This window comes from Botrytis sinoallii (assembly GCF_014898435.1).
Source record: "Botrytis sinoallii strain Bc 23 chromosome Unknown BSIN_016, whole genome shotgun sequence".
NCBI classification, from domain to species: domain Eukaryota; kingdom Fungi; phylum Ascomycota; class Leotiomycetes; order Helotiales; family Sclerotiniaceae; genus Botrytis; species Botrytis sinoallii.
Genome location: NW_024066043.1, coordinates 328103 through 342484, shown reverse-complemented (window position 1 = coordinate 342484; position 14382 = coordinate 328103). Strand labels below are relative to the sequence as shown.

Genomic DNA, 14382 nt, shown 5'->3' with positions numbered 1-14382 from the left:
AGGCGGTACGCAGCAACGAAAAGTCCTTGGGCAATGTTGTATGTACTCAGCCTTTGGGCACATCACGTTTCCACTAAAATAAAAACATACATCGTGCTTCTACCCACTAGTAAACGAGCCCCATGAGAACTTCTCTTGGCACCGCAATAGAAAATCGTCAAATGTCTCGCTTACCGAGAGGCTGAGAGAAAGGGAGTTCAGATTATTATCGGACCACCAGCTTTCATACTCGGGACAGCAAATAAAAAGCCCCCAAACCTCACTACACCGACAGCAGGTTGTTTGCTGTTTGCTTACCCTCTTCCAAAAATAGCTCACATCAGCCTCATCACCCAAGCCGTTGTAAAAATTCCCCAAAATCTCACTCCCTTGCAGCTGCCAAGCATTTACCCCGCGACTCTCACTGGTGGTCCAACCCGACTTTAGTTACACAGCTACATACATCAATCATTAGATTTGTCATAAAAACTCTCTCTACAAAGAAACCAGAAACATTATCTCTCACCAGTTTGCTAATAACATCATGTAAAGATGACAATCATGATCATCATATGATATTTTCAGCTTGATGAAGAATCCCGTACTGCATCAGCCTTGTGTAAATCAGCACTTGTAGCAAGCCTCTTCGTATCCGTCCGCAAAGTCATGAGATCGTCATATGATTTTTCTCAGCAGTTGATGACAGTGGCATCAGGCTACTTCTGGATGGTTGGGTATATAATGATGCTGCTGGATCGATGGAGATGTTGTTTTCTCTCCATCATCATCATCATTACTCAGAGTCCAAGAACTTTAAAAACAATCATACTCCCATTCTTCACTTGAAATTAATCTTTAAATCAATATGCTTTCCAAGACTATTCTTTCTCTTCTCATCGGAGCGACAAGCTTCGTACAAGCTTCTCCCGTTCCAGAAGCCTTGAACGAAAAACGTACTTGCGGAACACAACTCTTCCCAAATCAAATCGTCCAACTTTCCAAGGCAAACCCGAACACCGCCTATCCAAACACATGGAACACAGATAAATCTGTCAAGATTAGCCAGGACGCTGATGCCAATGGTATGTATACCTTTCCCGAATATCATCATGAATCCAAATTAACACATCCCCTAGGTAACCCCTCCAATCAATTCTGGGAACTGATCTCATTCCCTCCTCTCCCAGCCGGATCCTACGGCTGTTCCCTTACTCTCACTTTCCCCTCAGACTACGCACCATCCATCACCGGTATCTCTCCAGCTCTCGACGTCTTCACCGTTTCTACACCTCTTCCCAACGGTCCAACATTCAACAATATCAGTCCTAAAATCAATTCTGGTATTTTCGGCTCTGTTACTCCTGCAAGTGGACAGAGTGTTGTTATCAATACCCAGGCTTGCAATGGGGGTAGTGGTCAGGGATTGGCGTTTGTGTTCAGATATGCGGATTGGGTTCGTGGACAGGGTAGTGTGAGCTGGACTGAGTATGTTAATGCTTTGAATGGGGCGGGTGCTCGGGGTGTGTATTTGAATTATAATTGTTAGAAGAGGGATACGAGAATGGTAATTTTTCGAGCTATGGATGTTGGATTTCAGGAAGGGAAGGGATGAGAGAGACTGCTGGAGAGATGATGAGAGAACGGTGTGGTGTTGGATGGACTGGAACTTCTACACATTTGACACTTCGTACTTGAGATACTAGTTCTAATAATCTGATAATGTTTTTATTTTCTTCCGTTTCTGCCATGTGAACTAAAGTCCGAGGTATCAATGAGGTACGTGTGTGCAGTCGTATCGCCCACTCTGTAACAATCTGTTATTCGATGAGAGTGAAATTCCCATGATTCCCAGTATCTCCTGAGTCTACCAAGCTGGCAAAGTCCCAAAGAAAACCCTAGTTCTGAATGAGCAAAAAGCTCTCTCTAAACCATAATGAGAAGAATTACCGCACAGTCATTCGTGTTCAAGCTAGATGGCATCTAACTTGGGTTGTCGTAATTATTGGGTTTCATTGCGCAGTCTTTCTCGTTTCCTTGATCGTGAATATGAAAAGTGCACCAGCGACCTTCACGGGGACCTCGGTACTTAGGATTGTAGTCGACTATATCGGATAAGTTGTCACACTCAAACTTCAAGTATGATCCAACAACAGCAGGGACTTCTAAAAGTATATCTCGAACGCTGACATAGTTCATCTCTTGAGTTTGATAGTGAAGCTGAGCAACACAGAAGGTTTGTAAGATATTTTCAGACCTCAAAGCTGGTCCTTCCCGGAAAATGTATTTAACCTCTGCCACAACCATACACTCACTATTGAACAGATAATAGTCTTGAATATAATCCATAACGCAATTTTGGAGTTTGTTGCAAGAGATGCTGTGGCCAAAAGTCCATAATTTGAGAGCGAATTTGATACTCGGTCTTTGACAAGATGTCGCGCATAAAGCCATTGGACAAAGGCGTCGAACACATCAGGTTCTTCATCCACGGAGATCGAGCCGCGTTCCTGAAAGGCGCCGAAGAAATTCATATCTTTCATCAACAAGTTCTCGTGGATGTGATAGGATTCGTCATCGATATAAACGGTGACCATGTTCCTGTATATTGTGAGCTTGAAACCCTTAACAATACCCCTACTAAAGAGCATGAACTTACCCAGTGGGCTGCGTAAGATCCATCTTCTTGTTGCTTGAAAGTTCTTCTTCAAAATATCGAGATACAATATAAAGCTGCGCGTTTCTTTTGAAGTTGTAAAGCGAAGGAGATTCTTTTTGGGTACAAGTTGACCTTTGTGAAGAGCAAAGTACGACTAATAAATACTTAATTTGGATAAATATAGTGAATAACATTAGTCCCAATCGAAAGTGAGGCGTAAGTTGTTATAAATCTGACCCTACAGTGAACATTTTGCAGCGAAGGGTGGTGATAAATCTTTGAATGTAAGTGAAGCTTCTGTCGGAAATCCGCAACACAAATGATGGAGGACTGTAGTATCATTATTACAGATCAAACCCAGCAGAGATTGATTAGGTGAATTAATTGGACTAAGCGTATTGTTTTCTTGGATAAAGTCAGTGCTAGGAGTGTTTTTATCACTATGACCATTCCATATCGGTGAGGGAAACGGTTTCTTTGATTTAAAATCAATCTTTCTGTGAAGCTTTGTAAGAGGTATGCTTAGATACCTAGGTAGTCAGGGGATGTGAAGTTAAAGGGACAGGAAGGATGGTTATCACATGTTGGCGCTTCAGAGTTATCCCATTTTAGAGAATTTGATAATATTCTTCATTATCATATCATACTGAGGATGATATGATTCATCTCATAGGATCTTTTGAAGACCATAAGAGAACAAGAGAAATTTTTGAGTGCGCCGCGACAGTACAGCATTCCATGACCGTCACCGAGCTTCATCTCTGACTGCCGCTTTCATTTGAGACGCATGATAGAATTAAACCAAATCCGCGTGGTACTGTCGATTTTGTGCAAGAAACCACATTTTGTTGACGAGTATTGGCTTCCTTAAAGTCTAGAAAAACGGGGAATGATAAGTCAGCAAACGTTCTCTGCGGAAGACGGGTAGCAAAGGGGCACACCGAGAGACCTAACTGATTCAACGCAATCTGGAAAATATTGAAGCTATTCGAGCTTCAATTGGCAGTCCTCGCGATCTTTATCGGTATAGTGGACATGGAATCGGCAAGGAGACTTTTTGCGATTTCTGGGGTCAGACTCTGTGTCCAAACAGTACACGGCTTCATATTCGAGATATAGATCAATTATATCCGAGGAATGAAGGAGAGCCTGGCGAACAGAATCGTGATCTTGTGTGCCGTTTGGTAGTGAAGTTGTAAAGCACAGAATTCCCGTAAAAGATTCCAATCACCGTTATCGTGCTTAGTGGCGCCAGCAACGTATTCCAAGTCTACAGGGACCCATGAACTCATCATCCTGACCGTAGTACTTTTGAATAAAATTCATGCTATAGTTCTGGAGCTTTGTGCACTCAATTTTTTCGGCAAACAACCATAATTCCAGCACTGTCTTGATTTCTGGTACCCTGAAGAATCGTCCTGGGGTATAGAGCCATTGGACAAAAAAATCGATCGCCTCAGCTCCCTCAGTGACCTCGATAGTTTTTTTGTATGGAAAAGCTTCGAAGAATTTCGTATCTTCACGCAATAATTCCACTTTGACCTCGTAGGAGTTTCCGATAACTTGGATCTAGATTGTGTCGCTGGCGATTCATTGTGAGTTTGGACCGCATGGATTGGAGCTGGTTGAGGGGAGAAGGGGGGTGTGCACTTACTTGTGAACCTCCATTTCCTCGCCTTCTTAAGGTTGATTCCCAAAGATCACTGATTGCCACGAAACAAAAAATCCCTATGAAGTTGAAAAACGAAACAAAACTGAGATCGCTTAACGAATAGAACGCTAGCGTAGATTAATGAAGTGGACATAGGCCATTGTAAAAGGTGAGCGCACTGGGTCAGTATTTATTTCGAATGTTTTCCAGACTGCGAGAAAATTATCATACCGAGACCTTTGCATTGCCAGGTTATAAGATTGTTTTTCTGTTGAACTAGGTCAGATTATATGGTTGTATGGCTTACATTTGGTGCCGGGGGAGGCTTACAGCATATCCCCTCCAGCAACTCAAAGATTACAAACGGAGTAGGATTCTACAGCACAGGCTCTAGAACAATATGTGCAAAGCACGACCCCATCGAAGCCGGTATAGAATTTTATCTATACTATGAGTGTTCGATGCAAAATGCGTAGTGAGGCGGTTTTGTGAGTCACTATTGTTATCATGAGAAGATGCAGCAGAAAAGAGGCTGCCAGAGGGGAATGTTTTCACAGATTTGATGCAAGAAACTTGATGAATTCTAGAGACTTGATGATGAATTACATTGCTTTTTGTATCTACCAGATGAATGAACGCCTCTCCCTAGCAGTATGAATAGATGCAACGAGCTGCTTGAAGTCGGTCATCGAAGTTGTAGCGAATCCCAAGACTTTTGACGGTTTCTCAAGCCTATCAAGAGACTCTAAGGATGGGTCAGCAAAGAGAGTTAAGCGAAGCAAGCAGCGGAAGAAAAACAAACCAGAGATATCCACCAACGAAATGTAAGCCCAGATTTTACTAAGCGTTTGGTTTAGATTCGCAGATCTTGTCATCGTCGTTGTGAATGTGGAATCTGCAAAGATGATTTTTGTCTCGGCATGTGGGGTCGAAGCGCAGCTGGTCAATGTCACAAATACTTTCATAATAAAGATATGGACCAAGGGCGACTGGAACTGCTTGAATAAAATCACGAACCGTTTCGAAGTCCCCAGCGTTTTTCTCACGAAGCGTAGCAGCACAGAAGTCCTCTAAAGCATTATGCCCACCACCATCCTTTGCCGTCTCAAAAACGTATATTAAATCCGATTCCTCCATCCAATCATCTTGATAGTCCTGAATCCAATCCATGGCGTAGTTCTGAAGCTCTGGGCAGGAAATTTTAGCAGCAAAGAACCATAATTCTAGAATCACCCGGACGCCACCAGTTGGATGTTTGAAGAGACCTCGAATATAGAGCCACTGAATAAAGGAGTCAAACATTTCAGATCCTATATCTATGTGCATCACCCTTCTGCGTTCGTAGATGTCGAAAAATTTCGTGTTTTTGCGCAACAGCTCTTCGTGGACGTGATATTCAGAGTTGCCGACATTGATCTGGATACTTTTTCTAATCAAAACGTCAATTTAGGCTGGAAATATCACAAATTTATTGGAGTATCCGTTGACTAACCCAAGAGACTGATTGAGTTCCATTTTTGGCCGTTGTCGAGTTGAGTTTGGGTAAGATTCGTTGTGAAATCGGGATCAAATCGGCAGCCAAACCACACTCCTTTGGAGTTGTAAAGTTTGAGAATGGTTGTGAAAAGAGTTTGACGGGGCGCGAAGTATATATTTAAAAAAACGGGCTAGTGGAAATTGATACAGTGAATGTTCTCAATAATTCTTTTTGAAAGTGCGTTGGACAAGAATTGGGAGCATACATAGGTAAGTGTCCTCATGTTGCCTCACTCGATGCTCATCAGGAGACGATGATAATGAAGAAGTTACAGACAACGCGCATCGTCCGACCTCCAAAGCGTTCCCTCTTCAATGTACGAAACCGAAATTCCCAATTCTCTAGAAACGCTTGTAATTTGAAATGGGTTTCAAATTCAGCGCGCTTTAGTGAAGACATATATCTGTCAAGACACACTCAGGAGGCGCGAGCATGCATGGCACATGTGTTGTGATTGAGAAGCGGTTTTGTTAAACGCTTGGGAGTCACTTATCCTGAAATCTACCCAGTTTGCCAGTTCTTACATACCAGCATCGACTGCACCCTGCTTTGGCAACCCGCAAAGATTGACGCCAAATGTCAACACCACCCACCCTAATATCCCTTAGAAATTTATGACCACCAAATCCAAACTATAGCCCCCAAGCCGACTGGTACAAGTATCTTTAGCAGATCGGCTAGTCATGTACCGCGCTTCAAATCGTGTATAACAACATCCCCCTCCTCTCCGGCATCCTGTGCTATGCCGGTACCAGCTTTCGGTGGATATTGGACCCCGTCCTTCTCAAACTTTGGTATGCAGGTACATTCTTGATCGGCAGGGATCGAAGAGAAGACGGAAGGTAAATGTAGAGCGCAGCCGAACCAAGTTTCCTTCTCTGCCGCCCGCCAGTGTTAGTATGATGTAAGATGAGAAGAGGGCGGGGTGAGAAACATACGACAGGTCGGGCAGCTTGCTTGTCTACACATTGTAAGATAGTTTTGGTTTTTGCGGACTGAAGTGGCAGGTATTGATCTGGGTTTGTTATAGATTGAAATCTTTTTCCATAACGTTGCGACTGTTCTTTATTATTCTTATATGCCTGGTAGCTCATTAAACTTTTGCTCGGGCTTCATTTTGTGGGGTAGAAGGAATGATGTTCTTTGGGGTCGGTGACGTTCATGTTGCAAGGGTGTTTAGCGTTGCTTGATATTTTTAGGGTCGCCGAAGGAGCCTGAGGGATTGCTGACTGTACGCCAATTCTTATCTTAACATCCATCCATGGATCCATCTGATACCTTCTGCACAAGTGACACCACGACACCTGTGGCTTGACCAAAAATAAATGTTTCCAAGACACATGGTCGTCCTCGAAACCTATCTTTTCTTGATCTGAAAGGAAAACTATCGATGACATGCCGCTATTGAAGTCTTTGACATTTGACATTTGACATTTGAAGGGTTTACCTACCTACCAGCTGAACGCCCTAGCCCATTGAACGATCTATAGTTCACCGCTCTTAGCCTTGGAGAGGAGAGTTCTACAAGATCTTCACTGAAATGGACTCAGTGGCTTACTTGGTCAAAATGTTCAATTGGTAGATGAACCATTCTGTGTTTGTTAAGGTGGCATGGAAACGATACCTCAGATCTATTACTTCAAAGACTACTGTAAAGAGAGGCAGTAAACAATATGGATAGCGCTTTCTAAACAGGCAATGACTCTCACAGATATGCAGGGGGATCAACATCGCTCATCAGACTACAAGCTTCGGGTATAGTACAAGTCGCATTGTGAGACACACCTTCTGTTTACCATACCTAACTTGTCACAAAGGAATTGTTACATCTATCGTCGCTGTGGTAGAGCGAGAATAAAGTATGTGGTAGTTGATGTTAAACATAACAGTTTTCTAGTTAATGGCTGCACTCGTAGTTATTGTCTAACGGTCACTCGAAGTTCACTGTGTAGTGTGTATGTGCTCCGTACTCTGTGTTCATTCGCGAATCGACAATATATATGGTTACAACGAAAAGAGATGTGCTTGCATTACCGAGGTCGGGAATGAAACTTTCCCGTCCCGTTTCGAAAACCTGTTTGAATCATGATGGTTGATCAATACTATGTTGTCGAGAATATGTACTTATACCTGGACATCCTCTGTATTTCCTTTCTATCATAATTCGCAGCATCAGCATCCAACATGGTCTCAGCAACACAAATCATAACAAATCTGAGAAATGAACACCAAGTCTCGTATAAAATTGAGAGACATCCTTCCGATGCAGAATTCAAACGTGCCAACAGGCTCATTCCTCATATTCTCGAGGAAGAGGCACGTGAAAATCCTCAAAGAATCATGGCAATGGTGGCCAAGACATCTGACATATCCGAGGGATTCAACGAAGTCAATGCTGGGCAGTTCTTGTGCGGCGTGGACTTCCTAGCTCATTGGATTGATTCTTATAAGTTGAAATCTTCATTGACTGAGACTTTCGCGTTTATTGGATCTCAAGATTTTCGCTATCCGATCATTGAGATTGCTTGTATGAAAACTGGAAACCCGCTGCTATTACCAAGGGCTGGAAATGCATTAGCAAACACAGTTTCATTGCTCAAGGCGACTAAAAGCACAAAGCTTTTCTACACATCGCAATATTCAGATCTTGCTGCACGAATTTTGGAGGTGATCCCAACTTTAGACAAGCACGAGATACCGACGCTACAGGAGATAATAAACACAAAAAGCAAGCCTTACCCTTACACGAAAAACTGGGATACACATCATAATGAGCTCGCACTCATTATTCATACGTCGGGTTCTACGGGTGCACCAAAGCCAAAGAATTGCAGCCATGGGTACATCAGTGGTTTCATCAACAGCAGTATATTGTTACCTGATGTACCCGGACGAGCAATTGCAGGCTTCAAGTTTGTAGAAAAAGACAAACTGCTCTTGAGTGGATGTAGCTTCTCGCATGCATCTGGACTTGGCCTGGCATTCTCAACGATCGTCTTAGGTTCAACCTTGGTTCGTGGCCCACCGAACGAACTGTCTAGTGGGAGAATACTCCATGATATCATGAAGACTCTTCCAATTCATGGACTCATAGAGGTTCCAAGCGTTACAGAGCAATTGTTCTTGAATCATAGCGAGGGCCTTGAAGAAGAAATCGCGGCTTTGAAACATATTTGCTGGCTTGGGGGTAAGCAAAAATTCTTCAATTCGCTCTTGGGTTCATTTTTAATCGAGAAATAGGTCCACTTTCACAGAAAACAGGAGACTTCATTATCGACAATACCGACGCAGTACTGTGGCAAATTTTTGGGTCGACTGAATCCGCCCAATTGCCACTTCTTGTACCACCCAAATCACATTGGTCACATCTCGAATTTCACCCCCAATTCTTACCGGAATTCGAGCCAGTGAATGATGACTCTACGCTTTGCGAACTGATTTTAAACAAGTATGATGATCCAGCTCTTGCTTGGGCTCAACCTGTCTTTCATATGGCACCTGATCAGACCCAGTGGAGGACCAGGGATATTCTGCGTCGCTACGAAGGTTCACTTCCCAATGGGGTTGGTCCACTTTGGAAATTCGAAAACCGAATCGATGATCTTATCATCCTTTCCAATGCAGCCAAAGTCAACCCTGTACATATTGAAACTCTACTACAATCGCACCCGCTACTTAACGGCTGTCTTGTGTTTGGAACAGGTAGAACTCGGTGTGGAATCTTGTTGGAACCGAAAGAAGATTCGAAATTGACGGAGGAAGATTTAATTGAAAAAGTATGGCCGGACGTGCAAAAAGCTAATGATACGGTACCAGCACATGCTCGAGTTGAGCGACATTTGGTTTTCGTGGCGAAGAAGGATAAGAGGTTTGAGAGAGCTGCTAAGGGAACTCTTGTTAGATCCATTTGTACAAACATGTACAAAGCTGAGATTGATAGTGTATACGCAGCGTTTGAGGCAAAGAACTACGGATACAGTAAAGCTGATCTCAAGTTGCGAATTTAGATCACTTTGATTCTCTTTCTTTTCTTCGAATAGGTAGCTTTAGGAAATCGTAACGTATGTTTGATTATTGATATCATAAAACACATACCAACAGTACCTATGCATGTCATTTTTTGAGTCAGGTTACCAATGCGAATCACAATAGTTTCTTTACTTTTACCTTCAGAGCTAACTTTTTTTCCTCCTCATTTTTCATTCTCAGTCTATTCAAAAGGCGACAAATGGAACATAAAATTAAAAAGAAGCGGAGTAAACATCGCATCTATCAAATCATCACACCCATAGACCTTTCTTTTCTCCTCCTCATGCTCTCAAATTCCCCCTTCTCAAGAAATCACACATCCCGAGGATGGACCCTCGGCTCCATCCCTCCCATCTCCCTCTGTTCGTCGTCTCATAAATCTAGTCACTCGAATCCATCGAATTCTTCTACAAATAGCACAATAATTACGCTTCTCAACGATAGAAAGCCAATAGAATGAACATCTGCTTGCGTCAGGAGTGCTGTCGGATGGATTGATAGGGGCTTGACGACAGTGTTGCACGTGTGTGGAAGAATGCATGCAGGATAGGTGGATGGTGTGTTGGTCTTCGCACATTTTGAATTTTGGGTTTGGGTTGTTACTGGGTCGATTTTGGAAGAGTGCTGCTAAAGTGTTATGGGACGTTGATATTGGGTATGTTTGATGAATTTGATTTTCTTAGAGAACTGAGAGTTTGGTGGGTAGAAAGGAAGTGTGATAAGTATTAATGTCTCAAATTGGGGGTTGTCCTGGCACTGTTTTGAGCCTGTTTGAAGATGATGAAAGTTCTCATGTTAGTATTGATTCTTGGATTTTTACTTGCGTGTCATAGAAATAAGATTGGAATTGTGGGAGAACAAGTTCAAAACAACGTCTTTTTTTTGAGGTTTTTTTTTGATATCCCGCATCTCTCAGTCTTCTATCAACTATTTAATCTCAGGTTAGCTACTTCATGACTAGGTACTTATTGATATCATATTTATCACACCAATTTTTTATCGTAGGTCATTGTTTATATTCAAAGTGTTCTTTAAAAAAGTGTTTTTCATTGGGGGATTTTTAAGACCGCTTCGTAGTAGATACTTCTCAGCATCTACTCACCTAGGTACCTACATAGGTATCTATTCTTCGCTTACAACCTCCTCAAACGTGCGCTCGTCTCCTACCATTCTCATCTCAACTTGCAAAAGAAAAGAAAGAAAGAAAGAAAAAGATCGAAAATACAGCTCAATCAATTTTGTGCGGTAATATGTTCGCAATTATAGCACTTACCCGGCTTGCGACGGAATATAGTACGGTAGGCAATACATTCTAGGATTGGGCAGTTGTGTACGTATCGATAAAAGCAGTGTTCTATGCGGACTTCGCGACAGCCGCATTCAACGTATTGAGTGCAGATTTCGGTACACATGGCGGCTATTTTGCTTTGCGTTGGGGTTTGGGTTGGCTCTTGGGTGTTCGGTCTGCGTTTAGTTTTGCAGTTTGGGGTGAGAGTCAAGAGGCTGTGGGATAGATAATGATTTGTAGGTAAGAGAACTTATCATCTTATACTAGATGTGTCAGATTGTCCTGGACTTATTCTAGATCTGTTCTTGCATGTTGAGCTAGTTTTGCGTGTAATAAATTCTGGAATGATAATTGATAACAATGCAATATCCATTATACTGCAGACATGAGCAAATATTGCTGATGGATGGCACTGGAAATTTAATTGCGCACTGGTGCTCCAAGCTGTGTATCGACAGGATGAATATGATTGTTAACACTGGTTGTTCTCTCTTAAAGTACTGTTCTGAGGAGGATAATCTAAATATCAGAGTATTCACGATTCAAAAAGAAACTCATGTGATCTCATGTCTTCTCTGGGACTTTTCGGTTTGGTATTATGTTCTTGATGCCATCAATTGGTATGCAGTGTAATACTCATCATAGGAAACCAAAAGGATCTCATTTCTTCACAATCCATTTCATCTTTCTTCACCGTCTCAATTTCCGTGCTCAGAACCTTTAATTCTATCTCTTACAAAATCCGATAATCAATTCTGTTTCAATTCGAAATCCCAAAATTTGACTTCTAAACTCTCTCCGTTAGTAGCCTCAGCTTTAGCAGGTCTACAAGCCATCGCCCCAACTGCAATATCCCAATCTTCATCAGAAAAAAACCACGCCACCTCTCTAAGTGGTATTCTCTCTTCGCCCTTGATCCAATAAACCCAAAGACTTTTTCCATTCTCGTCCCCCTCTCTCCTCGCTTCAACCGTAACCTCCACGTCTTCACTCGGATCAAGACCTGTCGGATAGATGCTCCAATCCGCAAAATTGTCACATCCAACAGTGCTCACAAATGGTTTGCCATTATAAAACTCAACTCCAGTCTTCAGCCAGCGATCTTTGGAACCGGCTTTGGTGAGATGGAGAAGAAGGCCACCTTGGTCGTAGCGATATTTGCAAGGGAGGGAAAATGTGATCTTGGAAGAAAAGAATGAGGTGAGAGGTATTGCCGAAGCCATGTTGGTGGGTGCATTGAAGACATCTGTGGTAGGAGGCTTGCGCCAGATGTCGGTTGATGGAGAGGCAGTTATGGTGAAGGGTTCTTTGGTGGGAGACATATTGTTTTGTATGGGTTGTATTTCGTGAGTGTGTAATAGTTTTGATCTTGAATAGCACCACAGGTCGGGAGAAGTAAACTTCAGTTACTTCAGACAATAGATATTCTCTCCATCCATTTATAGTAGTCATGATGTAGGACAAGGAAGGAACAGATCATGCGTTTAGCTACCCCACTTTTGCGGGCCGCATATGCCGGTATATACACCATGTAAGCCGGATTTCGAAAATCGTACCAGAATCGTAGCTTCTTGGTGTTTCGTAATGAAATTATACACCCAGGTACTAACCTAGGTAGGTATTGTATGACACGATGTTAGATATAATCCTAGGACCATATTAAAAAGACGTCATCGTGAATCGGTTTAAACACCGGATAAACCACGGCAACTTCTTATTCTTTTACCTCTCAATTGGAGTCGATCCTAGGTAGCCGAGGCAGTCAATATGCAAGCTCCAGTGATATTCCGTATATGTGCTTGGGTTGGAAGGTGATCTTGCTGAGCTGTTTGATACATCATCAAGAATAGTCCAGGGGCAGTTCGCTTAATCACGAGGACCTCTCGATCCAGTCACAATGCAATCTTCTGTCAGTTCTTCATATGATTGAGTCTCACAGCACATTCTGGTCAAAGTGGTTTCTTCTTTCGTGGAAATATTTGTATTGAAGTCATGACTAGTGGAGCGGTTTCGTTACTTCTTTCTGATGAGTGCGTTCATAGGTGAATTAGTTTCCACCCACCCCTCCTGATCACGTTATTTTCAAACTCATCACCCTCACATAATCACACACTTGCGCGTCTTATCAACCTTCTCCGTGTGTCTTCTTCTTATCATATTTTGCCTCTTTTCTTCTCTCACAAACTCTTCTGCTTGTTCTAATCTCTTAAGAGTAAGAATTGTACCTTCTCTGATTGCGGCCGCTTCACTCAGTCTTCTTGTCTTTGCTTTCTGAAGAGATTCTTTTTTGATATAGATTCCGTCCTCCTTCAAACAGCGAATACATTTTCTTTCCAAGTGTTTTGTTTCCTCTTTGCGGAACGGACAAGTTGGAGGGTAGGCATTAGGTTCGCAAAGATGATTAATGTACGACAAATGTGGACAAGTATGGGCGTGGCAGATTGAGAGACACATCTTTGTGGATGGAGTTTTTGGTTAGCGTGAGAGTTCCTGTGAGTATGTAAGCTGATATGATATTTCTAATAGCTAGTGAAGGATTATTCGAGGTTCGAACAAAGGGTATTGGGTTTTAATAATGAATTTCGAGGGAATTGTTCGTTTATTGTTCTCGATTCCATCATCTCATATCTCTAGAATCAATGATATTCTTTACCCTTTCTCAGTTCTTATATGAAACTGCAGATGAGATCGAATTCGTTGAACAGTTGAAGGGGTAGTTCTCGATCCAGCTGTCTCCGCTCTTGACTAAGTTGGTCCAATTAATTCCACGCATACGATATCTAACTCTATCACTTTAAAACATTCTTTGTATCGCAATTGACCAACTAGATTTTATTAATCATGACTATTCCATCTCAATAGTAAATATGAGTCGCAAGAAAGATGGAAGCAGTTTCGCGCCATCTCCAGTCTTCAACATTATAGAAGCGATAACCGAAAGGGGTTGGCATACCGAAAGGAAGTTGTAAAGTCTTTCATTAACCAAATTTGAATCGTACAACTGAGTTTGTTGTTTGGGTTTGGGTTGTAAATTCGAGTCTCATGGTCCATTTTTACATCAAACAAAATCCCTTTGTTCTTTATCTCGAATTAGGGATTTCTCTTTATCGATGGGATAATCTCAACAACAGGTGCTCGTTCTTCATCCACAAATAAATAGTTTACTTCTCTCCAGCTCAAAATAGTCAGCTTCTTTGTGATGTCACCAGACAGAGACATTCTCTTACACTCTCAACATCATT

General features: G+C 42.2%; 6 protein-coding genes across 6 annotated transcripts; 2 read left to right on the top strand and 4 right to left on the bottom strand.

Annotated features, from left to right (window-relative positions):
• Window positions 1-844: 844 nt before the first annotated feature.
• EAF02_008477 (uncharacterized protein) lies at window positions 845-1525 on the top strand (the record flags this gene model as incomplete). The annotated part of the gene is made up of 2 exons (XM_038904525.1): window positions 845-1061; window positions 1116-1525. 2 exons carry the CDS (start codon window positions 845-847, stop codon window positions 1523-1525), a joined length of 627 nt encoding a protein of 208 aa, XP_038755582.1.
• A 2094-nt stretch (window positions 1526-3619) lies between these two features.
• On the bottom strand, window positions 3620-4531 carry EAF02_008476 (uncharacterized protein; the record flags this gene model as incomplete). The annotated part of the gene is made up of 5 exons (XM_038904524.1): window positions 3620-3804; window positions 3867-3943; window positions 3987-4204; window positions 4290-4338; window positions 4518-4531. 5 exons carry the CDS (start codon window positions 4529-4531, stop codon window positions 3620-3622), a joined length of 543 nt encoding a protein of 180 aa, XP_038755581.1.
• A 375-nt stretch (window positions 4532-4906) lies between these two features.
• EAF02_008475 (uncharacterized protein) lies at window positions 4907-5801 on the bottom strand (the record flags this gene model as incomplete). Its single annotated transcript, XM_038904523.1, has 4 exons — window positions 4907-5031; window positions 5089-5181; window positions 5246-5715; window positions 5779-5801. The coding sequence occupies 4 exons, from the start codon at window positions 5799-5801 to the stop codon at window positions 4907-4909; spliced, it is 711 nt and encodes a 236-aa protein (XP_038755580.1).
• Window positions 5802-6504: 703 nt separating this feature from the next.
• Window positions 6505-6792, bottom strand: EAF02_008474 (uncharacterized protein; the record flags this gene model as incomplete). Its single annotated transcript, XM_038904522.1, has 2 exons — window positions 6505-6701; window positions 6762-6792. 2 exons carry the CDS (start codon window positions 6790-6792, stop codon window positions 6505-6507), a joined length of 228 nt encoding a protein of 75 aa, XP_038755579.1.
• Window positions 6793-7766: 974 nt separating this feature from the next.
• Window positions 7767-9904, top strand: EAF02_008473 (uncharacterized protein). Its single transcript, XM_038904521.1, has 2 exons — window positions 7767-9010; window positions 9064-9904. Exons 1-2 carry the CDS (start codon window positions 8008-8010, stop codon window positions 9828-9830), a joined length of 1770 nt encoding a protein of 589 aa, XP_038755578.1. The 5' UTR covers window positions 7767-8007; the 3' UTR covers window positions 9831-9904.
• Window positions 9905-11889: 1985 nt separating this feature from the next.
• On the bottom strand, window positions 11890-12462 carry EAF02_008472 (uncharacterized protein; the record flags this gene model as incomplete). Its single annotated transcript, XM_038904520.1, has 1 exon — window positions 11890-12462. One exon carries the CDS (start codon window positions 12460-12462, stop codon window positions 11890-11892), a length of 573 nt encoding a protein of 190 aa, XP_038755577.1.
• Between the last annotated feature and the right edge of the window lie 1920 nt (window positions 12463-14382).